This window comes from Dermochelys coriacea, chromosome 22 (assembly GCF_009764565.3).
Source record: "Dermochelys coriacea isolate rDerCor1 chromosome 22, rDerCor1.pri.v4, whole genome shotgun sequence".
In the NCBI taxonomy this organism is placed as follows: domain Eukaryota; kingdom Metazoa; phylum Chordata; order Testudines; family Dermochelyidae; genus Dermochelys; species Dermochelys coriacea.
The window spans coordinates 18,660,101-18,687,092 of record NC_050089.1 but is presented as its reverse complement, the minus strand read 5'-3'; the positions used below and the strand labels follow the sequence as shown (position 1 = coordinate 18,687,092).

Below are 26,992 nucleotides of genomic sequence, written 5' to 3'. Positions count from 1 at the left end.
TGACCCTGCTCCTCAGCTGGAGTGCCAGAGCAAGGCAAGTCCCAGACCCTGTTCCCCAGCAGGAGCTAATGGGCTGGATTAAAATGACTAGCGGGCCGGATGTGGCCCACGGGCCGTAGTTTGCCCACCCCTCCTCTACTAGATATTGGTCGGTCAGCCAGTGATCCTCCCCAATCCCCACTGCTTTCAAGGCATATGGGGAAGGAAAAGAGGATTACCAGACATCAAACCAATGTTCTTATCTAGTCTGGTTTCCCCATCTCAAAGTGGCCAGCACCCACTATTCCAGAAAAAGGTAGAAAAAGCCTATAATAGACGGTTATGGATTTAACCCATAGGGAAAGTTTATTTCTAATTCCTGGCAGTTAATAACTCATTTTTTAAGACATAAAATGGCTAACAGCCATGTAGTTTTAATCCCAGTAGTATAATGCAGAGTATTAACCTCCCCAAACACATCTAACGCTTTTTGATTCATGCCATGCTCTCAACCTTGGTAATCTTGTTGCAGTGACTTCCACAAGCTAATTAGGCTTAAAATTAGGAGAGCCTTACCACATTACTACCAGCAGTGCATGCCTTCAGATTCACCATCATGGCAGGCTGGGTGCTGACAATTGAGTCCTCAATCAGGTCCTTTATGGTGGACAGATCCACTTTCCCATCATTCTTCTTCCCAGCAAACCAAAATGAAAAAGACCCCCCCAAAAAAACCAAACAAGCCAAGTTACTGGAACAGTTTCCTCCTTAGAAGATAATTTGCTTTCCTGATTTCTTATCAAAGCCATTAAGACGGCCCCAGTCCACCTCCCACAGGGTCATACTCAGTCCATGCCATTTGTCTATATTGCATTCCCTCTAGGGTTCCTAAAAAGGGGTAAACCAGATGTGTCACTCACAGCTTACATGCATAGTACAGCTTATATACACACGATGTACATACACATACATCCATACTCTCACAGTGTTTCAAAGCAAATGGGTTAAGGCCAAGTGCCTGCAATTTCCCCAAGAGCTGCATTCACTCCAAATCATGACAATAGTCATTAGAGCTCCCCAAACCATCAAAAGCGTGTGAGACAAATGAGTGATGAACCTGCTGCACTTTGGAGACAGCAGCTGGATTGCTACACCGAGTCAGAAAGAAGAAGCTGGGGGAAGCCAGATTATCAGTACACACATACCACACAATTAAGATTTATGGGATTGGAAGGACTAAACAGGAAATGCTGTAGGGCGCACAAATGCGCCAGTGCCCACTTCATTAAGTGGTTAATATTGTCGGTTGTGCCTGCACTAACTTTTTTGAGGAACTCTCCTACTGTAGCAGCTCCACCACTGGCAGCAATGCTGGGAGAACTTGTGTACACAAGCATCTCACCCTGCTCAGAGAGCACAGCTAAAACAGCTGTAGCTGTTAGCACCTTGTCTACACTAGTGCTTCCACTGGTGGTGTTGCACCAACGCTAGTTCAAGAGTGGAAGATCGCACTCCTCACCCTTTAATCAATCAAAAGATACTAATATAGACAAGGGTATAGAGAGGAAAGGCTGCCAGCTCCTTGCCTTTCCCAAATTACAGCCTAGTACTGGGTTCAGCCCACCATGCCTATTCTCAGCCCCAGCCCCACTTCCTTGCTCCTCGAGTTTGCTCACTTCACGAGGCTGAAGTTTCGGAATAACTGAAAGGTTCAAGTCTGGTCCATCCTTGAATGTCCATGACACCAGCAGGCCCTCATTCTGCATCTCCTCCAAACGGATCTCCACCTGGCTCAGGTCAAAAGAGGACCATTAGGAATCAACTTGTTATTAGATGCCCTGTTCATTGATTTGGGATTAAATCACCAAAAGGGCCTCATGTAACCTAGTATGGTGAAAGGGCAAAGAGGACCATCACAAACCAATCTGTACCAAATAGTTTGTAAACAGAGGGCTTGCTTATGGTATGCCTGCATGATATTCAGAGTCCAGAGAGGTAAGAACTATCCCAGAAAACCTCACTGTCCCAAAGAAAGCTCAGTAATAGCCATCCTGATTTCTCACATCTATGTGAAGCACAGAGACTGGGGAGAGGAGAATAAGACTATAACATGTCTCATTATTTCACAGATTGAACAGAAAGCTTGGAAGGTGACACAATGAAGAACAAATTGACTATTAATACAGGACCTCCGCTGAGACCAATCAACCAACCACTGCCAGTTCTGAGCACGGACATTTACAGTAACGATAAAAAAAAAAAATTAAGGGGAACTGGATTGAGAACCAACTGGGCCACCAAATAGCCTGGAAATGGGCAAATACAACCTGGGCTGGATTTCAATCTGTAACTTCAATGCAGAAGGCTCCATTGCTCCATTCTCCAATCCCACTGAGCAACACGGTCTCAGTGAAAATGCATTTCTAACAATGCTTTCTTCAGAAGGAGCCCAGACCTTGGAGGCTTTCAAGAAGGATCTTACAAACAACTCAGCAAGAAGCTATTGGGAGTTATTTTTCTTTTAAATTAATTTGGGATTAAAAGGGCTGTTCTCTGGGAAAAGTTTGAAGATTCATTTATTGGGTAACTGTCAAAAGGGAGAAAACTTCTTATGAGTGAGGTAAGGAACCCTGGATCAACAGAGCTAAACACAGAGTTTCCCCAATTATGGAAATATTTTCACGTGGACAAGAAAAATCCTTTGTTTGTAACACAGATGGGTCACAGAGCTCTTTCACATTTTGCAGTAGAGCCTGACTATGTGGACTCCATGCTTCCTGTCCAGCCTGGCAAAAAACAGCATGTTACAAAAACACAAATAGGCCATTACCATGCCTCGGAAATCCAAAAACTGGATTTTGTTATGCCTACATAGACAGAGTCTATAGCAGGGGTGGCCAACTTATGGCTCCGGAGCCACATGCGGCTCTTCAGAAGTTAATATGCCGCGCCTTATATAGACACTGACTCCAGGGCTGGAGCTACAGGTGCTAACTTTCCAGTGTTTGGGATGGTGCTCACTGCTCAATCCCTGGGTCTGCCACAGGCCCTGCCGCCATTCCACCCCTTCCCACCTTCTCCCCTGAGGCTGCTATGCCCTTGCTCCTCCCCCTCCGAGCCTCCTACACACCACAAAACAGCTGATCTGGGAGGTGTGGGAAGGGAGGGGGAGGCTCTGATCGGCGCCCCGGTGTGGGGGAGGCACTGGGAGGAGCTCATGGGGGGCTGCTGACGTATTACTGTGGCCCTTTGACAACGTACATTCGTAAATTGTGGCTCCTTCTCAGGCTCAGGTTGGCCACCCCGGTCTATATCAAGTTTTATAGCATGATTCTCAGAAAGCAGCTCCCTGAACATACAGATCAGGGAAATCCTGCTAACCCCACAGTTTTGACAGGAGGATTGTTATCATGACTCATGCCAGCTCTTCCCTCCTGCAGACTTGAAGAATGGTTAGGGGACAGGGAAAGAGGAAGTCTTTAACCCAGCAATTTAGCATTCATTACCTGGGCCTGCCTCAGAGCTAAGGTGACATGATAGGTATCCACAGAAACAGCAGCTGGAGACTGCTGAGTGACAGAGACTGGGAACTTCACAGCATCAGCTGACAGATGGCAGTGCAACACCTAGACAGAAGAGAGAGGAGACAGCCTGCAGCAGCCTCCCTGAGAGAATTGGGTTGAAGGGGAAACAGACAGAAGCCAGGGGAATGCAAATACTCATGACTGGAGAGGAGTGTCAAGAGGTGCTCATGCTGTGACCATAGTTACCTCAAGAATCTGCTGGTTAAATCTTTGATGTACTCTTACTGAATCGACTCAGTTTTACAAGGTCTCCTGTGTTTTGAATTGTAAGGTTGTGATGTTGAGAGTCCAACAGCACTGATCAGAGCCAAGAATAGTGCAAGATGCAAGCACTGTGTCAATTTCCCCAGCCAGCTCGGTCAACTCCTGACCTGCACCCCCATTACTATCCCAGACTGGAGCTTGCCCCTACAGCTATTCCAATATCGAGTGGCTCCCTCCTCATAGCTCTGACATCTCAACCCTGGCCTGCAGCCCCATTCCCACATCCATTGTCCCAGTCTTAAAAGCCAAGGTAATCCTTGTAGAATATACACTAGCACTCAGTGAAAAGATACAGAGCACAGCAAAGTGGAGAATGGCAGTGCCTTACCATACTGTGGTCTGCCTGGTCTGTGCAGGTCACGTGACTTATATTCACCGCTGGTGGTTGCTGAGGACTCTCTTCAAATGTGATTTGGACTGAACTCTGGGGTGAGAGAATCTAGTTAGTCCCCAAACAAGGTCAATTTATCTAAAAGCCATTTCAAGGAATGTTAGCAATTCCAACAAGAGGCTTCCAGAAATGTTACATGGCAGTCACATGAAAACAGTGTGAGCGCAGAGCAGCATCCATACAAGAGGACAAGTAGGTGACAGTAGGCACATTCAGAATGAATAAGAGAAAAGCCTTCCTTGCATGGCATGGAGTTGGCTGGTGAAATTCCCAGCCTGAGGGGGCCCTGGGAGATTTAAACAAGGGCTGGAGGATTCCATGACAAATAATATCTGTAGATATGCCAGCATCATGCTGAGGGGTACAAGTTCACCATTGGAGGCTCAGATAGGAATCACTACCCAGCCGGTGCACACAGCATAGGGAGAGGAACTCTTCCTTGCCAACACTCCATAGCTCAAAGGCTTTGTTTATGAATAGCTCCTTATGCATTCAGCCCTAGGGTGTTACAAAAAGGTATCACTCAGGAGGTATCCATTAAACAGATCTCAGCAGGGATGGAAATTATAGCAACCCATGATATCTGAACCCAAGCATCCATGGCTGCTGCATCCCCAAAACCAATATTTCAGAATAGAGTCTGGCAGCCCAGTCGCAGCTACAAAGTTACCCCACATAGTTCTCCTTGGGGCCAGAGACACTTCAGAATCCCAAAATCCCTCACATGGCAAAGTGGCTTTCACGAAATAGCATCAACAAAAGCATCTGCTCAGTTCTTTGCTTGTTACCCATGAACTCAAAGGGCAGTAGCGAAGATTTTTTTAGGGAGAGAGAGAGAGGGGAAAGAGAAACAAGAAACAGACAACAGCTGCATGCACACTAGGAGGGTTTTGGTGAATACACAAATCACGTGAAAGAAAACTGTGTCAAAGGCAGAGGGACTGCAGTGACAGAGATGGCAATGTCAGATCACATGGGGGGTTATGGCTGATGCCCATCTGCTTTCACAATTTGTTTTTGGGGCCAAATTATTTCAAGCTGGATTTGATTCTACCCACCCCCCGCATCAATTCCAGTTTAGTTGCCTGTCTCCAGATTTGGAAAAGTTTTTTTTTTAAAAAAAAAGGCCCCGATAAAGCTTCAAGCTCATGAACCCAGTTCATTTAATGTAGACAATACTCCAACCACAAGGGAAAACTGTGTGAAATATGGAGAAGTAGACAAGTGGTGGTGGTGTCTGGTACTGAGATAACAAAATGGGCACCACTCCCAGAGCTTTTGCCTCCAGGTGGCAGCAGGCAAGTACCTCCCTCTCCACAGCTGCAACCTGCTTCTGGGAAGCATGCTGTCACGTAAGCCCAATGGCTAGACCTGTATTTGCATTTTGTAGTATACCCTCAGGATGTCTGACATCTCACAGCATTGAGTAAATATGGCAGCCACCACCTTCAAGTTCTGCTTCCCTTCTCCCCAAAGAATCAACATCCCACTATTTCAGCGCCTCAAGCTATGGTGCCCCCAGCTTGTTGCTTAAGAGGGGACTCCAGACCTTAATTTCTGTCCTTTCAGGAGAAACCTGAGCATCCCTGTCCTTGCATTTGTTTTTGCCACTCAGAAAGATGCTTCACTTTGATTTCCATCCACAGCCAATCTGGGGGTGAGGTGCTCTGTTCTTTTGGAGTGATTCCCCTCTGGGCCTGCAGAGATGACTAGGGTTTAGGAGAAGACAGAGAGAAAGCAAGATGCCTAGAGCTGTGCTTCCATTTCACAGCACAGCAGATAAAACACTGGGTATTACAGTGTCATGGGAGCTCACCTGCTGGGAGGCAGGTTCAGATGCTGCTCCTTATCAGAGGTCAGCATGAGGCTGGACATGTCCCCCCATAAGGGGAATGAAAAGCCTGGAGAGAGTACAAGAGCCAAACTGCAGCTTTTCCTGCAGCTTCAGGAAAAAAAAAAAAAAAAAAAAAAAAAAAAAATTCCAGCTACAGCTACCTAATCATGATGCAACCTTCACACTCAAAAGAATCTCACTAGTTATAAAGGTACCTGAGCATAAGCCAAATGCTCCCTGAGCTCCAATCTGCAGACCGTCTGCTACGACAGTCCTGGGATATCAGGCAAAAATTCTGCCAGTGTTCCTCCATCCTGACCCAGACTCTCGCTGCTCTTTCAGTCATGGGCTCCTGGCATACTAGTCTGCTGACACATCTCTGTCCCAACCTGCAGCTGCCCTACAATTCCAGTTCTGAGTTCATCCAAGCAAGAGCCATAGCTGTGATGCGAATGGCTGATCTGAAACATGAACAAGTGCTTAAGACAAGAAGTGAAAAAGTAATTTTCGCTTGAGACCTAATTTTGAACCGAGGTATCCTGAGGTGAAAAGCTGGTAGTTTAACCCTTTTGCACCATGGAGGCCTTTTTGTGTCCCCTCTTCAACGCTTTGTCTCTGTTTAGCTAATCCACCCTCCCATCAAAACCCCTCTTTGACAGATTAGTCCATCCCCTTAATGGTAGTAGGGTCTAGAGGCATCCCACTCCTGTCCCATGGGCGTGGCCTCTTTAGATGGGGTACCCAAGGATCTAGGAAAGTCACAAAGGCAGATATGGGGAGAGAGGAAGTGGTCCTGAGAAACAGTCTGTGTTTGGGGAAAACGTGCTGCTATTCTTCTAAGGAGCAGGAGTCTTGTAGAGTAAGTCTGGGAATGAGAGCTGTATATATTCTGTCTTGCATCCTTTGTGATGCAGAGTCCAAATCCACAGTAGGGCACTTAATGGGCTGGAACACACTGCTTTAAGGTTGTTAACCTTTATAAAATGCTTTTTACCATCTCTTCTGGGGCACTGCTGAGTTAAATATATTTTTAACATTCCTTACCTAGTAACATTTGAGATTATTAAAACAAAGAATTTTTAGTCATGCTGCTTGTTTAGGTTATGTGTTTCTTTCAGCTTGGACAAGACAAGCAAGAGTAGTAGTTGCTCGTGAGTTTTCCTTGCCAATGGTTGTGCATTACTGCAATAAAAAGTGCAATGTTTAGATTGAAAAAAAAAAAAAAGCCATCAGAAAATATTTACTCAACACACTTTCAATGGAGTTATTTTTTTTAAATGTTTCTATTCAACTTAGCATTTGTGAAAGTTAGATTTCAAGAACCCTGAATTTGGATAGCAACTTTGACAACATCTTGTGTGGTTAAGCTGAGAGAGACTTATATGGTCTGAACTTTCATCATATTCCTTATTTCATAACATTGCTTTCTTATTTATTCCATTCTGCTTCTTGGCCAGGTTAAAACCTACATCAGCAACATAAACTGTGGAAGTCAGTCAGTACTGATTTTGGTAGCTCTATTAGGCTAACTTTTACTGTCTGGACAACAAAGTCATTTTAATCACTTCCTGTAACATTTCCTCCATGAAAAAATATGCCACATTTGTGTAGCCCTCTGATATAATGTATACATAAATAAGCTAAAACGTATAAGAAGTCTGCAGTCAGCCTCGTTATCCTATCAGGAGATTCTCTTTCTGAAAACTGAGTTTCTGTGTTTCACTTTGTATTTGAAAAAAATCAATGGTATATTACTGTAATTTTATATGCAAATGAGAGATTAAAAGACAAGTGTTTCTTCCTGTGCTGTGTAGGATTTGCTACATTCAATGTTACTGACTAACTTGCCTTCTCCCAAGTCTGTCACCTGAGATCTACATTGAAGGAAGTGAATTAACAGAATTACAGGGGAAAGTTACTTGGCTTTATGCTATGGAAGATAATTATGGAAACGCGAGTTTAGGCCTCAAGGCTCCACTGATCAGGCTATACTTCCACACAGCATCGTTATGCACTATCATTTTAAATCCAATCTGCAACAACATGGGGCTTTCCCCTTGGATAAAACATTCCCTCTCTCCCTCCCCAAAAATACACACAAATTTTATATCCATTTTCTCCTCTCGTTGAGGCAGCAAAGTCCTGGACGTGACAAAGATAATAAACTTGTCAATCTCCTTTTTTTGGTGTGAACATGACTTCAAACTAGCCTTCGGGGACTTTTGTCTCAGACTTTTAGAAGCCTATAGCAACCTCTTAACACTCTAGAAAGGCCAGGACGTCCATGAACCTTTCCACCACAGCAGGCAACCTCAAATACTGGACCCACTATACCTGTACTCTCTTTGGTGCAGAATGGAAGTCATCACCTTGCAGGTACTGTGGGATGCTACATTTGTTTCCATGAGGAATCAGTTAGGAATATTCTTTTTTAGGAAATTCAATACTAAAACCCACGATAATGCAACATTAAGGCTTAGAGATTAAAGTGAACATTGGCCAGGAAATTCAGAAATTAAGATTACTGTGGAAGCCTTTTAGTGGCAATGTCAGATAGTTTTACATTACCTAGAGTTGTGGGCTAGAAAATAGTTTTACAAAACTTACTGTTAAATAGAGATCTCGGTATTTTTTAGAACAAAAATAGTTTTTATTTAATTATTCTTAAAATACTTGCAGTGCTTACAACTGCAGCATAGTATTAGGCTGGTGCACGAAAGCCAGAAAATAAAATTATCTAGTCTATTATCATTGTTCCAAATGAGCAAAAGGTAGAACCTAAAGACAGAAACGTTAAGGATAAAAAAAGTCTCATTTTAAAGTATGCTCAGTTTTCGTAATTATGGGCATTAGTGGGAAAGTAACTATCGTATATTATTTTAGTTTGACATATCCCACTATATTTAACAGATTACATACGATAGCACAAAAAACTTCATATATGCAAGTGGTCAGATGTCCCCCAAGGAAGAGACTTGGCACAATGTGGGGATTTTCTGAAAGGTCTTTTCCATCTCTAACTTCCATTACCGTGACTGTGAAAACTTTACTTTCCATTTCTGGTTTCAGTGCACTTAAATTCTCATTATTAACACTGCATGATTAAGGACAAGCCAAGACCCCAGCTCCCAATGTCCCACTCTACTCTGCCTACAGAAGGGCCCCCCCTTTGTCCATTTAAAGATTATTTGGACAGGAGTCAGAAATCCACAGCAATTTCTGTTTTCCAGACACTTTAAGGTTAATCTGAGGAGGGATGAAAGCCCCTCCCTTTCATTCCACTTGCCACTGTACAGGCAACCCCGATTTTGTTCTTTGGGGGACAATTTCACACAAGCTAGGGGAGGCAGAGAATGGGGTTAACTATTAGCAGCTATTCAAGTGGCATTTTTGTGAGGTGTACAAACACCCGACCCCCTAAACGCTGATCCCATAATCCAGTTGCAGTTACTGCCCCACGCCCGGCTCCGGCCCAGCACCTCCTCCCTGCCTCTTACCCCGTGCCTGCAGGCCTGCTCGTTGAGGGCTCGCACCCAAGCTCGCTGCCAGTTCTCCCGGAAGGATCTGAAGGCAAAGAGCGAAGCAAGGAGCCCTCTGGCCCCCGCTACCGCCTCCTCGGGAGCTCCGTCCGGGGCCACCCGCAGTCTCAGTAAGGACTTCCAGATGCCTGCTTCCCTTAGAGCTCCTCCCGAGGTCTCCGGCTTTCCCCGGCCGCTCCACACGCCCCGCGAATACTGCAACAGCCAGGCCGAGACGGTGAGCAGGGAGGCGGTGAAGAGCAGCACCAGAGCCGCCCAGCCCAGCTCCAGCTCCAGATCCATGGTGCTTTCTGCTCAGCAACTTCGGGGAGGCTAGTAAGGGTTTCACGGAGGTCCGGGGGGCATGATCGGGGGAGGAGAGCCGCCCAGGGCCTCACCCCGAGCTCCGGCAGTTGTACGGGAGCATCTCAAGGGCCGGGGCCTGCCGAATCTCAGTAACTACTCCCGGGATAAACACCGATTTCCCGGGAAAAGGGAGGAGAGAAGGACGCTACCGGTCTCCCTTATGATAAAGGAGGGTGGTGGCTCCCGGTCTCTCCCCAGCTTCTCCACTCGCTACATTGTATCTGCTCCGCGTTCCATGCTGGCCGAGCTGCTGTTGCGCGGCTCCATATACGCTCCTTAACTGCACTCTCTCTGGGACTGGTTCTCCCAGGCGGAACTGAGCTTGTGCCGGGGAAACACCAACCGGGGCTGCGTGCGCAGAGCTAATCTTGACAAGGGAACTAGGGCGCCCCGCCTCCCGCTGGGCTGACTCCTTCAAGGCGCCGCCCCGCCTCCTCAAGAGGAAATGAGATGCCTTGGTTTCTGCGCTCTCTCAATGACCCCACAGCCCCGCAAGCCGCGGAGAGCACGAATTCCGGCCTGTGCTGCTGCAATAGCAGCAGGGTTTGTTTTTGTTGTTGCAAAACTGCAAACGCAGCCACTCATTCACCCTGAGGCCAAATGAGAAAGAAGCCTTGTCCCTGGCAGGCTCTCGCAGTCCCTCCAGCACGGGAGAGGCAAAGAAGGGCGGATGGGTGTCACTATCTCAGCTGATGTGTTCGAATAATCAGGGGGTGGTACATGTGGGAGTAGATAGGCAAGGAGACGGTCCCCTCTCTCTGGGAGGTTCAGATCCTAGCGTGTTGGATTGCTGTAGTCATACTTGATTATCAAATGCATCCGATGAAGTGAGCTGTAGCTCACGAAAGCTTATGCTCTAATAAATTTGTTAGTCTCTAAGGTGCCACAAGTACTCCTTTTCTTTTTGATTATCCCTGTGTTATACAGGTGGGGAAATTGAAGTGCAGAGATAGGGAACTGCTCAAATTCATACAGGTAGTGGTACTGTGGTAGTGAGAGAAATAAGATTTTATATTTATATAGTGGCTTCTATACAACAGTTCTTTAGAGTCGGATTCTCCCAAGCCTTGCATTTTGTATAGTCATTTACTGTGGATGTAAGATACTATTGCAATGGGAGTGAAGAATTGTGATTGGGAGGTATTTTACACCCAATCAGCCATAAGTGCTTTCAGAAGATGCCCAAGGGAAGATAAGCAGGACCAATATAAAGACAGTGCCACTGAAGTGCAACCACATCTGTGCTGGGTGTCATTTATCTAACATGCAAGTACAAGGGGAGGGGAAATTCTGGAAAATGGCAAACCCCTGTTCTTAAAAAAGGAGACACAGGCACTGAATGTACAAGTATGTATGTGCTCAGCTACAAGTATGGTGAGAAGCCTAAATAATTGGGGATTAGTAAATAGGATTAATTACTCATGTAATTTGAATTAAGCACATACATAAGGATGTGCTGGATCAGGCTCACAGGGATAATTTCACTTCTCTGCACTACGTTTCCCCATCTGTGAAACAAATTATTCTGACTTTCTTCATGGGGAGAAGAGGTGAAGAGTGAGGCTTGAAATGAATTATGTATGTTAAGCCTTTCAGACCCTCAAATAAAAGGAGTTATATAAGTACAAAGTATTATTATGTACAATATCTACAGTGGACTTTCAGAACAGACAAATCCTCAGGCCCAGATCCAGGTTTCCTTCTTTTCTTTATGTTTCCCATGTTGGGGGGATAGTTTGGGGAAGACTCAACCTACAAAAAATAGCTCAGGTGTGGGACTCTCCATCACATCCTCTGCAGTGATGACTGATGCAAAGATTTCATTGAGCTTCTCCTTAATGGCCTCATTTTTCTTGAGTGCTCCTTTAGTCCATCACTCATCCAGTAGCCCCAGTGATTGTTTGGCAATGTTCCTGCTTCTGGTGTATTTAAAATATTTTTTGCTGTTAGCTTTTGTGTCTTTTGCTAGTTGCTCTTAATTCTTTTTAGGCCTGCCTGCCTAATTACACTTGACTTACTAGAGTTTATGCTTTCTATTTTCCTCAATAGAATCTGACTTTCAGTTTTGAGAGGAAAGGAGTACTTGTGGCACCTTAGAGACTAACAAATTTATTAGAGCATAAGCTTTCATCGGTATACATCCGATGAAGTGAGCTGTAGCTCACGAAAGCTTATGCTCTAATAAATTTGTTAGTCTCTAAGGTGCCACAAGTACTCCTTTTCTTTTTGCGAATACAGACTAACACGGCTGCTACTCTGAAACCTTTCACATATATAGTGCCACTCCCCCACCAGTATGACCTATTCTGTCATTCCCATGTATTTTGTATCCTGATGTTAGTGTCTCGTTGATTGTCATTATTCCACCAAATTTGTGTGATGCATAGGATATCAATATCCCCATTTAATACCAGGCACTCAAGTTCACCCATTTTAGTATTTAGACTTCTAGCATTTGTATGCAAGCACTTATAAAATCTCTCACTTTTTAGTTGCCTGCCTTCATGTGATAGAATTGAATGGGACTCTTTTTTCATTTGACTGTTTCTCTTGAGTTCCTACCAGTACTTTATCAACTTCTATCCTCTCCTCTTTACTAGGATATAGAAAATCCCTGTTAACTTTTCTCCTCTGTGGGATGTCTCTGTCCGAACTGTGTGCCCCTCCACACCTGTCTCCTTTCCCTCAGCCCTTAGTTTAAAAACTCCTCTATGACCTTTTTAATTTTACATGCCAGCAATCCGGTTCTGTTTTGGTTTGGGTGGAGCACATCATTCCTGCATAGGCTCCTCCTTTCCCAAAAGGTTCCCCACTTCCTAATAAACCTAAAACCCTCCTACCTACCCTGTCATCTCATCCATGCATTGAGACCCTGCAGTTCTGCCTGTCTAACTGGCCCTGCACATGGATCTCTCTATCTTTTCCTATGTCACTGGTACCTATATGTACCACGATCACGGGCTCCTCCCCATCATTGTACATAAGTCTATCTAGATGTCTAAAGAGATCCGTTACCTTTGTACTTGGCAGGCAATTCACCATCCTGTTCTCCCTGTCATCACAAATCCAGCTAGCTATATTTCTAATGATCAACTCCCCCATTACTATTACCTGTTTCTTCCTAATAACTGGGATTCTCTTCCCCCATCATCTGGAAGGAGGGTCCCAACTATGGACCTCTGCTCCAGTTTGATGTTCTCTTTCCCTGAGACTTTCAGCCTTCTCAACAACACATAGGCTGTCAGACTGGGGTGGTACCACTATATTGTGTCCTGCAAAGTCTCATCTATGTACCTTTTTCTCTCCCTTAGCTCCTCCAGTTCAGCCAATCAGGTCTCCAGAGATTCAGTAGCCACAAATTCCCACTTAGGAAATGCACCGAAATCATGACTGTCATTCCAGTTCAGATACTGAGAGGTGGAAAGACTGCCTTTCACCCAGCTCATAGTTGGGGTTTTTTTGGGGCAGAAAGGGGTAAGCCTGTAAAATGCCCAAACCTAAATCTCTGGATTTGTGCAGTGTGTCAATATCAAATTCAGCCTCTATTACTCTTTACTACACAGAACATTGCCTTGCTCCTGCTGCAGTGGGTTCAGTGATTCTGACAATTACTAGAATTACAAACAAAATCATGGAGTATGGTCACATTGGTTGTTTTATTATTTATCCTAGCACCTAGCAGGCCTAGTCATGAACCGGGACACCACTGTGCTAGGTACTGTACAAATAAAGAAGATGCTATACGCTTTTATACACTGTCCTATAATAAGAGAAAAGGGGTCATTCAGTGACAAGAATAGTAGGTATATTTTAAACCAATGAAGGAAATATTTAATCACAAAGCACCTAGTCATCCCGGTCTATTTCCCTGTACTTGGGAGTTTAATATTACCAGAACAATCCCATGTTCCATTTGCAGGAATTTCTTGGTCCTGAAGTCATTTCTGGGACTTTATGCATAATGCACTGTCAGGGTCTCTTGAAGTTTTAATACAAAGTCATCACACAGTGCTGATGTAATTGTGATGCATCATGGCCTCTTAAGGGAATGGCTTATTCTAGTGGAATGAACTCAAAGGTGGCAACTCCTAGCCAGGAGTTGAAAGAATTAGCGGAGAAATGAAAATAAGTATTATATGCAATAGTTTTTACTAGGGTTTTGAAAGGAGAAAGCTTTAACTCTTAGCATATTTGAAAATACCATCTTTAGTTGTCAGCATATTTATGGATTTAAAAACTTCATGATAAAAGCATAGTGTAGTTTATATAAAACACACCCCACGACAGAATAAATTAGAGCAGAAAAAGGAATATACTAATGGGTCTTAAAGATAATACCCCACAAGTTCCTAATCCTAAACAACTTTACCCATCCAACCCTCATTTGACATATCTCCCCTATCAATCACCAACTCTCTTCTCAGGAAAGGACTAGGAAAACAGACCTATCTTGCAGAGAGACAGGTGGGTCTAAGAAAAGTCCTCCAGTTAGGCAGACAATAGGTAATACTGACTGGCAGCATGACAATAATTAAATACAAATACATTGCTGATCTCTTGCAAAAAAAAAAAGTACCATAATTAAATATTTCTACAGTAGCTATAATAATTACACTAGTTACCCTCTGCTGCACTACAGGATCACCCTGGCTGTTGCAATAAGAGAAAGCAACTCCTCATAATGCTACAGTGCAGCAAAGAGCCACTTCATTGACTCCCACAGCGTGATCACGAAAGTCTCTTAAAAACAAACCACTTTGGAGAAAACTAGGGACAGCTCATAAGAATGGGACTGAAAATCAACCCCTGTAATACTGCACCTAGCGGACCAGAGCCCTCCTGGCGTATTTCCTCAACACGTCATTGACACTTAATTACCATTGGGGTCGGTGCACCTAGACTGGGTCCAATCAGAAGATGACGCGTAGTTAAAAGCAGGAGCAAGACCAAGCCAGGCACCATATGACCCTTGCAGGTAACCATCTTTGATCTGGGTAATGGGAGTCCGGGCAGCCATTAGATTGCAATTAATTCACATTAACCCCCCCAATTTGGCACTTACCTGGTGAAGCTGTTCTCACTGTAAACCCCAACCCAGCTGCATCCGGAGAGGCCCTGATGAACTAACTCCCAGAGCCGAGTGGGGACATTTGGATTCACCCCTTGCCCTAGCTTAGGCCGAGCCAGTCTCAGCCCCCGAACGTCTATGACGGCTGAGGCCGTTCGGGTGCAGATCCACAGCTGTGCTACTCAGGATCCTAAAGTGGCGTTTAGTCTCCCTTGCCAGTATCAAAGATGGCGGTCAGGTACTCGGCCGGTTCTCTGCGAGAGCGCGTAGTGACAGGGCAGTAGTTGGTGCCATGTTATGTAGAGTCCGACTGGAAACATCTTCAGGGCAGTGAAGATCCTGAGAGGAAAAAGCTTCCGGATTTGTTGTTTTTTTTAAAGCCATCCGGATAAGGGAAGAAGCTCAGTATTTTAATGTGATTTTATTTTGTGGTTTATTATTTGTATATTTTATCAGAAAGCAAAGAACTTGGATAAGCCCAACCTGAAGGAGAAGATCCACCCACGCCCTCCTCTGGGAAGCGCCGCACTCCAGAAGCAGGGGAGGCAATTTTTATTTACATTTTTTTAAAGCTATGAAGATCAGTAGTCAAATTCAGAATCAGACTTGAAAGCAGCTGATCCTGGAGCTGTACACCCACATACAAACAGTGGAACGTATCTCTAGACACACATTCTGTAACCAGTATATAAACACATGTACACAGAGTACATTAACTTTAGCAACTGAGTGACTCTTGTGGTCAGTTTTGCTGCTGCTTTCCCCTACCCCTAAAAGTCCTCTTGTTCCTCGAGGGTGTCTCTGATATGTGGGGGTTACCAGTGATCCCTTTGCTGATTAACTTTTGTGGTGCTCTCCTGGGGTTCGTGGCTACCCTGACACTGATCCCAGCTTTCAAGGATCATTTCATTGCTGCCAAGCTCTTCGGGATAGACTTGAACAAAACTTCTAAACAGCCCATGTGAGTAACAGCTACTGATTCGTTAAGTTTTATTGTGTGGTTATAATCATGGTAGTTACAAATTACTTAACATTTTAAAATGATGAAAGCATAATCTACTGATTAAAGCATGGAAAAGGGACTTGATTTTGATGTATAATCTTACACACATCTCAGCCTCTGTCTCTCTTTCCATTTAATTAGGATATTTCTGTACCTCATAGTGTTGTTGTGAGACCTAAGTAATTCAGTTTTAAACAATAAATTACCTTGAAATTATGTGCTGGAAGGTGCCAGAGCAATCCAAACTACGCATATTATTTATTAAGTGGTATTTGGGTCCCTCTGTTTTCTAGTAACAACATTCAGACCTGTCAGAAGTAGCTCCTGCTTTGTAAAGGATACTTCTCTCAAATCTAGCAACTGATCTCATACCACTGTGTGAAATCCTCTGCTTTATATTCAGTAGCTGGTGTGATTGTTTTATGTTCCTGTATTGATTAATCACTTCTATCTTCCCTTTAATTTTTATTAAATTTTATTTGAGCTTATGCTCAAATAAATTTGTTAGTCTCTAAGGTGCCACAAGTACTCCTTTTTTTTTTTTTTTTTAATTTTTCTGTAAACATAAACCAATCCAGGCACCACATTGGGCTTGTGTACGCATAAACCACTACAGCATCACAGCTGCTGCTGCAGTGCTGTAGTGCTTTGGTGAAAACCTACCTATGCCAATGGATTCTCTTGCTCTGGACCTCTGACTTTCCTCATATATTGTGAGAGTTAGGATCTGAAATTCTGGTTCAACCCAATTTCTGTTTATAATCTTATTTGTTTTACTGTCACTTACAAGCTGCTTGGCTAAGCAGGAGCATGGGCACTGGCATTTACCAAGAGAATTTATATTCCTAATCAATAGGAGAGATTTAGTAAATGCAGATGTACGGTAAAGGGAAACTGCTAGGTCAGTACTTGAATGCTATCTTGTTGGATATGGACTTACCTTCATTCTGGGCTACTATATAATGAATTTTAAGGGTGAAAATTTTGTTGTGAAGTTTAACAGCTTTGTTGCTGTTGGATATCGGGAGTATTGGGCTCAAAACATTGCATTGTTATAGCTGGCTATTCCCTGTGTTATGACATTCCAGTGGAGAAGCAGTGAGAATACAGGACTAGCTGTGAAGTTCTCAATACTTGGTTATAGTGATTGTTGTTTTAAATCTTTTTCTCTCCTCCCCTCCACCCCCCATTGTGTTTCAGTCCTGAATCCCAAGGTGTGATCAGTGGGGCTGTGTTCTTGATCATCCTTTTCTGCTTTATTCCTGTGCCCTTTCTGAGCTGTTTTGTAGAGGAGCAGTGCAAGGCATTTCCACACCATGAGGTAAGTGTCTCCCTCCATGATGCTCTTTAAAGCCTGCATTGCTCTCCACCAAGGGATGAGATCCTGCAAGTCTCAGTGAGGATAGCTTGGATGTAGTTAAGACTTGGAGTGAAATACTCGTATTATGTTGGGGGTCTTCAAATGTATCATATTTCAAAGCCAAATGTGATGTCCTGTGGCATATGAAAAGGAGGACTGGTGGCTATGTATCTAATAACCATGGTCTTGTGATCTCTCTGTCTTGCAGTTTGTGGAGTTCATTGGCTCCCTTCTTGCCATCTGCTGCATGATCTTCCTGGGCTTTGCGGATGATGTTCTGAACCTGCGCTGGCGACACAAGCTGCTACTTCCTACCATGGCCTCCCTTCCTCTGCTTATGGTCTACTTCACTAACTTTGGGAACACAACTATTGTGGTACCCAAGCCCTTCCGGGTGTTGTTGGGGATGCACTTGGACCTGGGTGAGTGATGGAGCACAAGAAGATCATCAGCTTAACATTAGCCACAAGGGTAAAAAGGCGATCCAAAGCCACAGTTCCTGAGGGTGGCAGGTGGCAATTTGTGCACAGTTGTGGGTTTCCTCTCAATGCAGATCATTATTTGAAACATAGATTTTAGTATCAGAGAACAGGGTTGATAGCTACAGTGTTTCACTTTGTGTTTGGTGTGTATGTAATTCCAACTTCTTGTGAGCAGGAGATGTTTATTATTAAACTATTGTGAAATGTGCTGTGATCTTTCATTAAGGCAAAGTGGTACATGCTACTAAATTGAATCTAGACCCCCCCCTTTAAAACTTGGGTGTGAAGGCCCTTCTCTCTGTCTGATCTGCAGGTATCCTGTACTATGTGTACATGGGCATGCTAGCAGTGTTTTGCACCAACGCCATCAACATTCTCGCTGGAATTAATGGGCTTGAGGCAGGACAGTCTCTGGTGATAGCTGCTTCCATCATCACATTCAATGTTGTTGAATTAAATGGTAAGGAAAATGTATGCATCTTTTGGGGGCTCTGATTCAGGGCAAAGATCCAAGGGAGCTAGGTGCCTGTTCTTGGAAATGTTTGATGTCTAGAAAGATGAGCAGATCTTCAGATGAGGATAATGCTTATGTACCAAATGGGGCCATGACACCCATTTTGTATCTGGTCCAGTGTATTAGTGTAACCCTCTTGAAGACTCTCCTGAGATACCTTCTTGATAGGCACTATATACAAACCTAAGATGGACAGATCCACACCCTGACTCCAGGACATACTTCTGGACCACTGTGGCTGATGCTAAATTGTCAGTAATTTTGTTCTCCCTCTCTCTTTTCTACAGGAGATTATAGAGATGACCACATTTTTTCTCTCTACTTCATGATTCCATTTTTTTTTACTACTCTGGGGCTGCTTTACCATAACTGGTAAGAGACTACATGGAATAAAGAAACGTTCATAGTATTATAAGGCTCCCTCCCCCTTATACTTAGAGGAGACAACTAATTTAAACATTCACAAGCTCTCAGAAATAGAACAATGGACTACTGATCTCTATATTCTGGCTGGAGCACAAAGATTTTGATGCATCAATCCATTGGAAGCCTTTGACTGCACCGGACAACTGCACAATAACAGGGGACTTCTGACTCCAGGTTCTGTGGTTTGATCACAAGGCAATCTGTCCTCCAATCCCATACACACTAATAATCTCTCCAACAAATAGCTCAGGCACTAGATTTAAAATCTTGCAGTAAGATTGTGAATGCCATACTTGATCTTTAACACTAATACTATGCCCCATCCCCACTTTTTCTGTCTGTGGGTTGCAGGTATCCATCCAGCGTGTTTGTAGGTGACACCTTCTGCTATTTTGCTGGTATGACGTTTGCTGTGGTGGGGATCCTTGGGCACTTCAGTAAGACAATGCTGCTCTTCTTCATCCCACAAGTGCTCAACTTCCTCTACTCTTTGCCTCAGCTCTTCCACATCATTCCTTGTCCCCGTCATCGGCTACCCAGGTAAGAAGTGTGTAAGTGAGTGTGAGATGCAATGTGAGTGTGAGATGCAATGTATTTGGAACAAGGAGATGCCTTTGGGTCTGAAATGGGGGTGGGGATGTCTGCAGATTTCCCTAAAGGATAAAATACATGCCTCATCTGCTGTGGCTGAAGGAGAGAATGAGAAGTGAAATGTAGACCTTATTCATCACCCAGGGACAAGGGCGTTTAACAGGACTGTGTCTGCGGAATTTCACTTGGCAACAACTACCCTCTTCTTGCCCAAGGACAAGAGAAAACTGTGGACCTAGAAAGATTGTGGATACCATGATTTTATGGTTTACAATGTTTTTCCACAACAAAAAATTCTAACCTTTCCTGTTGCAAACAGCTGGGTGTAAAGAGAGGAGCTGCTGCCCTGTAAATTCAGCCCAGCAGAAAACTGCCTCCCGCCAAACAGCAATAGTAACGTCCTTCCTACTGGTTCTTAGAAGGTAGAAACTGCAGAGTCCTGATGGGGCATTGTAGTACTAGTATGGCTTAATGCAGACCAAGTTTATATCTGTGATGCAGAATCAACCTTGCTGGAAGATCTAGTTTAAATGTACTGGTCCCTAATATGCTTGGGTAATGGTTTGTAGACTGAGTTATCACCATGTTAACAAATAATCTTGTTAACCCTGTAAAGACCAGAGCTGTAATGCTGTTCCTTAACAATGTTACAAAATGGTTGTTCCTAACCGCACAGGTCACATTGAAGTGTTTATACCATCCCTGAGGTGCTGTAATCAGAAGATCCTGAGGGCTCTTGCGAGAGAGGGAGAGGGAGAAAGCACGCGCACGGGAGGGGGTTCTACTTTGCAGAATGTTGTGGCAATTGAAATACAACCAACTAACCCCCGCCCCCTTACCACCACCCCCAAAATTCTCCTGCCCCTTCCTTATTTGAGTGGCTACACCCCTGAAACTCCTAACATTACTGGGACTATTACGTGCATAGGATTACTCCAGCTGTTTCCACCATTCACTTTTTAAACAACCCCGTCTCTTTTATAGAGAGATTAAGCTGCCTCTTTGCTGCAATTGGACTAATATTTCAGTGTTCTTTTCAGGCTCAATCCTGGTACAGGGAAGCTGGAGATGAGCTACTCCAAATTCAGAACCAAAAGTCTTTCAGCACTGGGAAAGTGTATTCTAAAGGTAATCTGAGAGAGACAAGTAAAATTTGTCTTCCGCTAGCAGCCATACACTCGGGAATTGGTGGCAGTGCAAAACTCCCTCCCCACCCCATGGAGTCAAGTCCTGAGTAAAAGGAAACAAGTTCAGTATAGTCTCATCCCAATCTCTGGTGGACACTTGTCCACATCACTAAAACCTTGCAAAATGAAGCATGACTAGCAGTGATTGTCAGGGGCCTGATCTGTCTTTCTATTGATTTCACTGAATTTTGGATCAGAACCTAGGAGTGGAACAACAGAGGGCATTGTTGGCAAGGTGTTATGGAAGAAACTTTCAGTACATCTGCCTGCACCATACTAAGTTCTAAGTAGTAAACAACTAATGCATCTAATTAAATGGTGCTTAACACACTTCTCTTCCCCAGGTATCAGAGACCTTACATATTGTGGATGTGAGACAGGAATTGGATGAAGATGAAGAATACACAGAGTGCAATAACATGACACTCATTAACTTTGTTATAAAGCTTATTGGACCAGCTCCAGAGCAAACCCTCACTGTCCTGCTGCTGCTCATCCAGGTCAGGCAAACATTCCCTCAGGGAGGAGGACATACTCCACAGTGGATGGATCCACACTAAAATTCTCAGGTGTAGGGAACATTTGATTCCACTCCTGTACTTATCTTTACTTCTTCCCTTCTATCACACCAACTAGCTTGCTATTGCCTGGGTTGATTCTCACCTCCTCAGGGAAGCTATGGCTCTGCTGTAAAGAACTATACTGCTAGGAAGGTGGTGGAATCTCCATCCTCAGAGGTTTTTAAGGCCCGGCTTGATAAAACTCTGGCTGGGATGATTTAGTGGGGGTTGGGCCTGGGGGTTGGATTAGATGACCTCCCGAGGTCTTTTCCAACCCTGATCTTCTATGATTCTATCCTCCTCAGAGAGAATAATCTTGCCCAGTCTTCTCATTTCCACCCCACCTCCTTTGTAAGTAAAGACATGGAAATATTTTAAATTAACTTCTGTGTTACTTAGGGAGGCTGGTTATATGCAGAAGTACCAGTAAGCTGTTTGATCCAGGGAGCTCATCTTCATACCACTCGGTAAAGAGTTTAGCACCGCTGGATTCCAATTCTCTTCCTTGTTTTTCCCTCTGTAGGTAGTGGGCAGCACCATTGCATTTTTGATCCGGTATCAGCTAGTACGCTTGTTCTATGATGTTTGACTGAGCTGCCGGGGTAAGGGAAATGCCAGAACCTCCTGATGATCCACTTTTTACTTTCTTTGGTTCCCCTCCACATGGCTGCAGTGATCCCGCTTTGTCTCTGTGAATCACAAGACCCCTTTCCAGATGTGAGTAAAGACTCTTACACTGACCTCTCTGCTGAATTTTTTTTTTTTTCTGTGCTTTGGTTGGGCACAGAGATAACTTGTCTGATACTGGTGTGAATGTCCCATGAGCATCACGGGCCTGTAGACATATTAGCATTATTGGGAATAACTAGTACAAGGAAGACTTGTAAATATGACTTGAATCTTCTGTCTAGGGAGCTGGGAAAGGGGCCAGGGGAGGAAAAGGACCTAGGCACCCCTGCCATCCCTTGCCCCAATCTATTTTTGTTTTCTCATTCAAATGATTTATTATTGAGATATAGTATGTGTCCTCTAGCATCCTGCTTTACATAATAAGTCTCTCCATTGCCATCACTTTGCTCACAGGGCAGGTACGCCAACAGTTCCAGCCACTGACCATGGTGCAGGCTCTGAGGGGAAGGCTGAATGGGGGAATGAATTTAGCAGCTAGGGTTCAAGCCCTGGTCTCACTGTCCCTGCTGGCTCTGGTGCCCAAGCCCTGCCTTTAGCTAGGAGCAGGGGCAAGAGCTAGGGGCTGTTCACAGGGCAGACAAAGAGCGTGGGGGTGTCCCCCCTAGGGAAAGGCGGGTCTCGGCGCCGGCCACTTCAGCAGCGAAGGGCTAAGGCGGCTATTACCCAGCCTAGGGAAAAGGGGCGGGGGAAGCAACGAGAAAGAGGCTCGTCTGTTCCGTTATTGGCGCCTTGGCCTGTGTGCCCACTTTGAATTTGGCGCCCTGCCTTCTGATTGGCTTATTTTAGCAGCCAATAAACGCGTAAAACTTTGCCGGATCGTGAGGCTAACCAATCCGGGAGAGACAATCGTCTGGGCGGCTAGCCAATGGCAGAGCGCAGCGTCACTGTGCAGGGGGCTGGGTCTGGATCTCTGCCGGAGACTATATATATACTAAAAAAAGAAAAAGCGGGTGCGCGTGAAGGGTCGGTTCGAGACAAGCGCGCTTCACCGCGTCACCAGGCAGCAGTTCAGGCTCTGGCGCTAGAGCCTGTGCGTAGCGCTACTTGAGCGGGTGGCTGAGCCGCGTGCTTCGCTCCCACTTTCACGCGCCATGTCCGGCCGCGGTAAGAGCGGCGGCAAGGCCCGGGCTAAGGCTAAATCTCGCTCATCCCGCGCTGGCCTGCAGTTCCCAGTGGGGCGCGTGCACCGGCTGCTACGGCGCGGTCACTACGCCGAGCGAGTGGGCGCGGGCGCCCCGGTGTACCTGGCCGCCGTGCTCGAGTACCTGACGGCGGAGATCCTAGAGCTGGCGGGTAACGCGGCGCGGGATAACAAGAAGACGCGCATTATCCCGCGGCACCTGCAGCTCGCGGTGCGCAACGACGAAGAGCTCAACAAGCTGCTAGGCGGTGTCACCATCGCGCAGGGCGGTGTCCTGCCCAACATCCAGGCCGTGCTGCTGCCCAAGAAGGCGGGCGGCGGCGGAGCCGGGCCGGCCAAGAGCGGCAAGAAGAGCAGCAGCCAGCAATCCCAGGAATACTAGGGCCGGCCACGCGCCGCCGGCAGAGGCCCCCCCGGCCCTTTTCAGGGCCGCCCCCAGGCCTCAGCCGAAGGAGCTGAAGATCCGTAGGGCTCCTGGGCGGGGAGAGCGCGAGGCCCCCCCGCCTTAAGCTGGGTTGAAGGAGCCAGACTTTCCCGCAAAGGGAGGCGGGCGCGCGCGCCCTCGCACGGTGCTGGGGGGGAGGGAGGAGAATTACAGGCGTAACAGCCGCGGCGTGGAAGACTCCCTTGGGTTCGAGTGGGGAAGCTGCGTGGGGTCCTTCCGCCCGGCGGCCCGTTGTACGAACCGCGAGGAACCCCGCCTTAGGCCCCCTACCGCTGCGCACGTGCCTGGGGCAGCGCATAGCTCCAGCTTTAATAGTAAACTCAGCTGCTACCCCGAACCCTATTGTTCTGCCCCTTCGGGTGAAGCTGCTGTGTGCAAAGCTAGTGGCAGAGGAAGCTGCCGCGGGATCACTTTTGCTGTGCAATGGCATGGTCCATCCCTGATACCCGTTTGACTCCTGCCTGCCTACCTGAGATGTTTCAACATTAGCAATGCAAAGACTCGTGCAAGCGGTATCCACGTTTACAGCTTGAAGTGTCGCCCCATGAGCTTTGCTGCTCCTGGATCCTTTAAGTAACTTCATATGGTACTGACAGAGGACTGAAAAAAAAAATCAGAATGCAGCTGTAAAACTGCGCCACTGTATGAATTGCCTGAAAAGTGTTTTTTTTTTTTTGAGTTCATTCTTGCTGTTTACCTGTTTTAAGTGCTCTGAAAAATGTATAACTACATATCTTGTTTTTTACGACAGAGGGCATCTTTTGCATCAGATCATGCACAACACTCCAAAACAAGGTAAACGAACAAGCTCTCAGCTTTTTGAGTGGAAGAAAGCTTTCACTTATCTCAGCAGTTGTGTGACTTTATTAATGTGCTGTACAATTTTGTCTGCAATGTTACAACTATTTACTAGTTTGTTTCAGCAGTGACACTATACTTTGTTTGACCTGTTTCAACAGACAGCATCTACAACCAGAAAGAAGCTCAGTAGGGTCACTGCAGGATCAAACCAGAGAGAATTCTTGTCTTAGTACTAACTTGTAGTTAACAAAACAGCAACCATTTCTCTTTCAGCTGTGTCCTTTCATGTGGACGCTGCTAAATCTGTTGTAGTAGCCTTCGTAACTTCCTGTACATCCCAGAAAATGTAGATATTGTGTAATAAAATATGGGGCAACCTGCTATTTCTGTAGCATATTCTATGCACGGGGGTTCAGTGGTCAGAAATTGTGTTAATATAGACATGCCTAAAGAAAAATAAGGCTTTAAATGGGCATGGAAACAATTCCTTTCATAAATGAAGTATAGTCAATGGATGTTGCATACAATATTGAAACAACCTATTGTTTCATTTACAAAACACCATATTTGCATTTTACAATTTAAAAGGTTTCTAGAAGACACTAGTATTGGCTTGTAAGATGAAGGGAATGAATCACTAGTTGAAATGCATATTCTACTAATCTAAAAGGAGTGGGCTATTGAGTTTGAAAGGATTAGAGTGTAAGGCAAGGGTGGGTAAATTGCAGGCCTGCCAGCTGTTTTAATTCAGCTCTCTGGCTCTTGCTGGGGAGCAGGGTCTGGGGCAGAGGTGGACAAACTATGGCCCGCAAGCCATATCCAGCCCCTGAGACCGACTTGCTCAGCCTTTGAGCTCCCCACTAGGGAGGCTAGCCCCCAGTGCCTCCCATGTTGTCCCACCCTTCCCTTGCAGCCTCAGCTTGCTGTGCCACCAGCGCTGTAGGTGGTGGGGCTGTGAGCCACTGGCCTGCCCCCGTGCTCTATGTGGTGTGGCTGGCTCTGGTGGGGCAGCGCAGATGCCAGTCCTGGTGCTCTGAGTGGCATGGTAAAGGGGAGCAGAGGGGTTGGCTAAGGGTGAGCAGGGGGTGGTTGGTGGGGCAGAAGGGAGGTGGTGCACAGAATGGGAGGGTGGGGTGGATGAGTATAGGAGTCCCAGGGGTCCTGTTGGGGTGGGAGCCAAGCTGTTTGGGGAGGCACAGCCTACCCTAACCTGGTGCTCCATACAGTTTTAAAACCCCTGATGTGGCCCTCAGGCCAAAAAGTTTGCCCACTCTTGGTCTGGGGCCTGTCCTGCACCCATGCTCGAGCAGGGGTAAAGGGGGCTCTGCTGTGCACTGCCCTGTCCACAGGCACTGCCTCTGCAGCTCCCATTGGCCAGGAACTGTGTCCAATGGAAGCTGCAGGGGCAGTGCCTGTGGACAGGGCAATGCACAGCAGAACCACCTGGCCACACCTCCATTTTGGAGCTGAGTGGGGACATGCCATTGCTTCAAGGAGTTGCTTGAGGTAAGTACTGCCTGAAGCCTGCACACCTGATCCAAGCCCCTGCCCCAACCCTGATTCCCTTCCCACCTTACAAACCCCTCAGTCCCAGCCCAGAGCCCTCCTCCACTCCACCCCCTGCACTCCAGCCCCCTCCCACACCCTGAACTCACTTCTGGCCACAACCCTAGGCAGATCCTTCACACTCCCACCCTAACTTTGTGAGCATTCACGGCCTGCCTTTTATTTCCATTACCCATATGTGGCCCTCAGGCCAAAAAGTTTGCCCACCCCACTGTAAGGGAACATGTCTTATTTTAAACCTATTTTAAAAAGTCTAAGTTGATACTAACCAACTTTCCTTACACTATGTTGCACCTGTAGACACCTGTGCTTGGTTATGGTTAATTCAATCTGGCAATGAATACGCTAATGGTTTTTTAAGTAAGTTCAATTAGTATTGATTTATATGGCAGTGAATAAACATTTGTCCAAGCATCATCCATAACAGATGCCTTATGAGCAGAAACATTGGTTCTTCTGTTTAAATGTAAGTAACAGGGTGGTCACTAAGGGCCTTATTTGGCACCTAGTAATCAGTTGCTAGTTATTGAAGGGCTCAGGACTAAGCCCAAAGGAGGTATGTGTAGGATAGACTACACTCCAGGAGGAAATCTAAGTTACGCAACTTCAGCTCCATGAATAATGTAGCTGAACTTGATGTGCTTAGATCTACTTACCACAGGGTCCACACTGTGCTATGTCTCCTGTTGACTCCCCATGCGCTTCTCATTCAGGAGGAGTACAGGAGTTGAGCAATGTGCAGTTAATTTAGTGGGTCTTCACTAGACCCGCTAAATGGACTGCAAATGCACTGATTACCACACATTGATCCCTGGTTAAGTACAGACAAGCCCTCAGATAAAGGGCACCCTATGTCCCTTACCATTTTAGCATTTCTTGTATTGAATATCAGAGGGTAGCATGTTAATCTGTACCCACAAAAACTTTTTTTAGCACCTTAAAGACTACCAGATTTAATAATATACCTGCACCAGTAATTTTCACTCCATGCATCTGAAGAAGTTGGTTTTTTACCCATGAAAGCTTATGCCCAAATAAATCTGTTAGTCTGTAAGGTGCCACCGGACTCCTTGTTGTTTCTTGTATTGAGTTATTCTTGTTACTGTATTCAAAATAGCTTGCTTATAGTTTTGGGGTAAACAAGTTGCTGAAACAAACCACCCCAAAAGATAGCTCACAGGAGAAACTGCAAATAGGACTGTATCCTCTGAACAGGCATAAC

The 26,992-nt window shown here is 45.5% G+C and overlaps 3 protein-coding genes across 13 annotated transcripts in view; 2 read left to right on the top strand and 1 right to left on the bottom strand.

Moving 5' to 3' along the window:
• Positions 1–15,464, bottom strand: part of C2CD2L (C2CD2 like) — a 37,870-nt gene extending 22,406 nt beyond the window's left edge. Inside the window, exons 1-6 of one of the 11 annotated variants that reach the window (XM_043500926.1) lie at positions 9,550–9,678; positions 6,035–6,119; positions 4,156–4,251; positions 3,486–3,605; positions 1,656–1,766; positions 556–672 (exon numbers count right to left, since the gene is read on the bottom strand). In XM_043500926.1, the coding sequence (XP_043356861.1) occupies positions 556–672; positions 1,656–1,766; positions 3,486–3,605; positions 4,156–4,158 (351 nt within the window). In that variant the 5' untranslated portion in view covers positions 4,159–4,251; positions 6,035–6,119; positions 9,550–9,678. Of the gene's footprint in view, positions 1–555; positions 673–1,655; positions 1,767–3,485; positions 3,606–4,155; positions 4,252–6,034; positions 6,120–9,549; positions 10,600–14,998 lie in introns of those variants that run through there. The other 10 variants (XM_038381008.2, XM_038380999.2, XM_043500925.1 and 7 more) reach the window with 10 other exon arrangements.
• Positions 15,465–15,810: 346 nt separating this feature from the next.
• DPAGT1 (dolichyl-phosphate N-acetylglucosaminephosphotransferase 1) lies at positions 15,811–21,868 on the top strand. Its single transcript, XM_038381011.2, has 9 exons — positions 15,811–15,965; positions 17,208–17,328; positions 17,576–17,789; positions 18,163–18,309; positions 18,651–18,735; positions 19,141–19,329; positions 20,421–20,508; positions 20,912–21,067; positions 21,651–21,868. The coding sequence occupies exons 1-9, from the start codon at positions 15,811–15,813 to the stop codon at positions 21,714–21,716; spliced, it is 1,221 nt and encodes a 406-aa protein (XP_038236939.1). The 3' UTR covers positions 21,717–21,868.
• A 514-nt stretch (positions 21,869–22,382) lies between these two features.
• On the top strand, positions 22,383–24,587 carry LOC119846830 (histone H2A). The gene has a single exon (XM_038381014.2). The coding sequence runs from the start codon at positions 22,909–22,911 to the stop codon at positions 23,338–23,340; it is 432 nt and encodes a 143-aa protein (XP_038236942.1). The 5' UTR covers positions 22,383–22,908; the 3' UTR covers positions 23,341–24,587.
• Positions 24,588–26,992: the final 2,405 nt, after the last annotated feature.

Bases quoted from the DNA above. Each gene is read 5' to 3' on its own strand.
- LOC119846830 (XM_038381014.2), top strand. From the start codon at position 22,909: ATGTCCGGCCGCGGTAAGAGCGGCGGCAAGGCCCGGGCTAAGGCTAAA.
- DPAGT1 (XM_038381011.2), top strand. From the start codon at position 15,811: ATGTGGGGGTTACCAGTGATCCCTTTGCTGATTAACTTTTGTGGTGCT. The intron at 17,790-18,162 runs GTGAGTGATGGA...TCTGATCTGCAG, and splicing joins GGGGATGCACTTGGACCTGG to GTATCCTGTACTATGTGTAC. The intron at 20,509-20,911 runs GTAATCTGAGAG...TCTCTTCCCCAG, and splicing joins TGGGAAAGTGTATTCTAAAG to GTATCAGAGACCTTACATAT.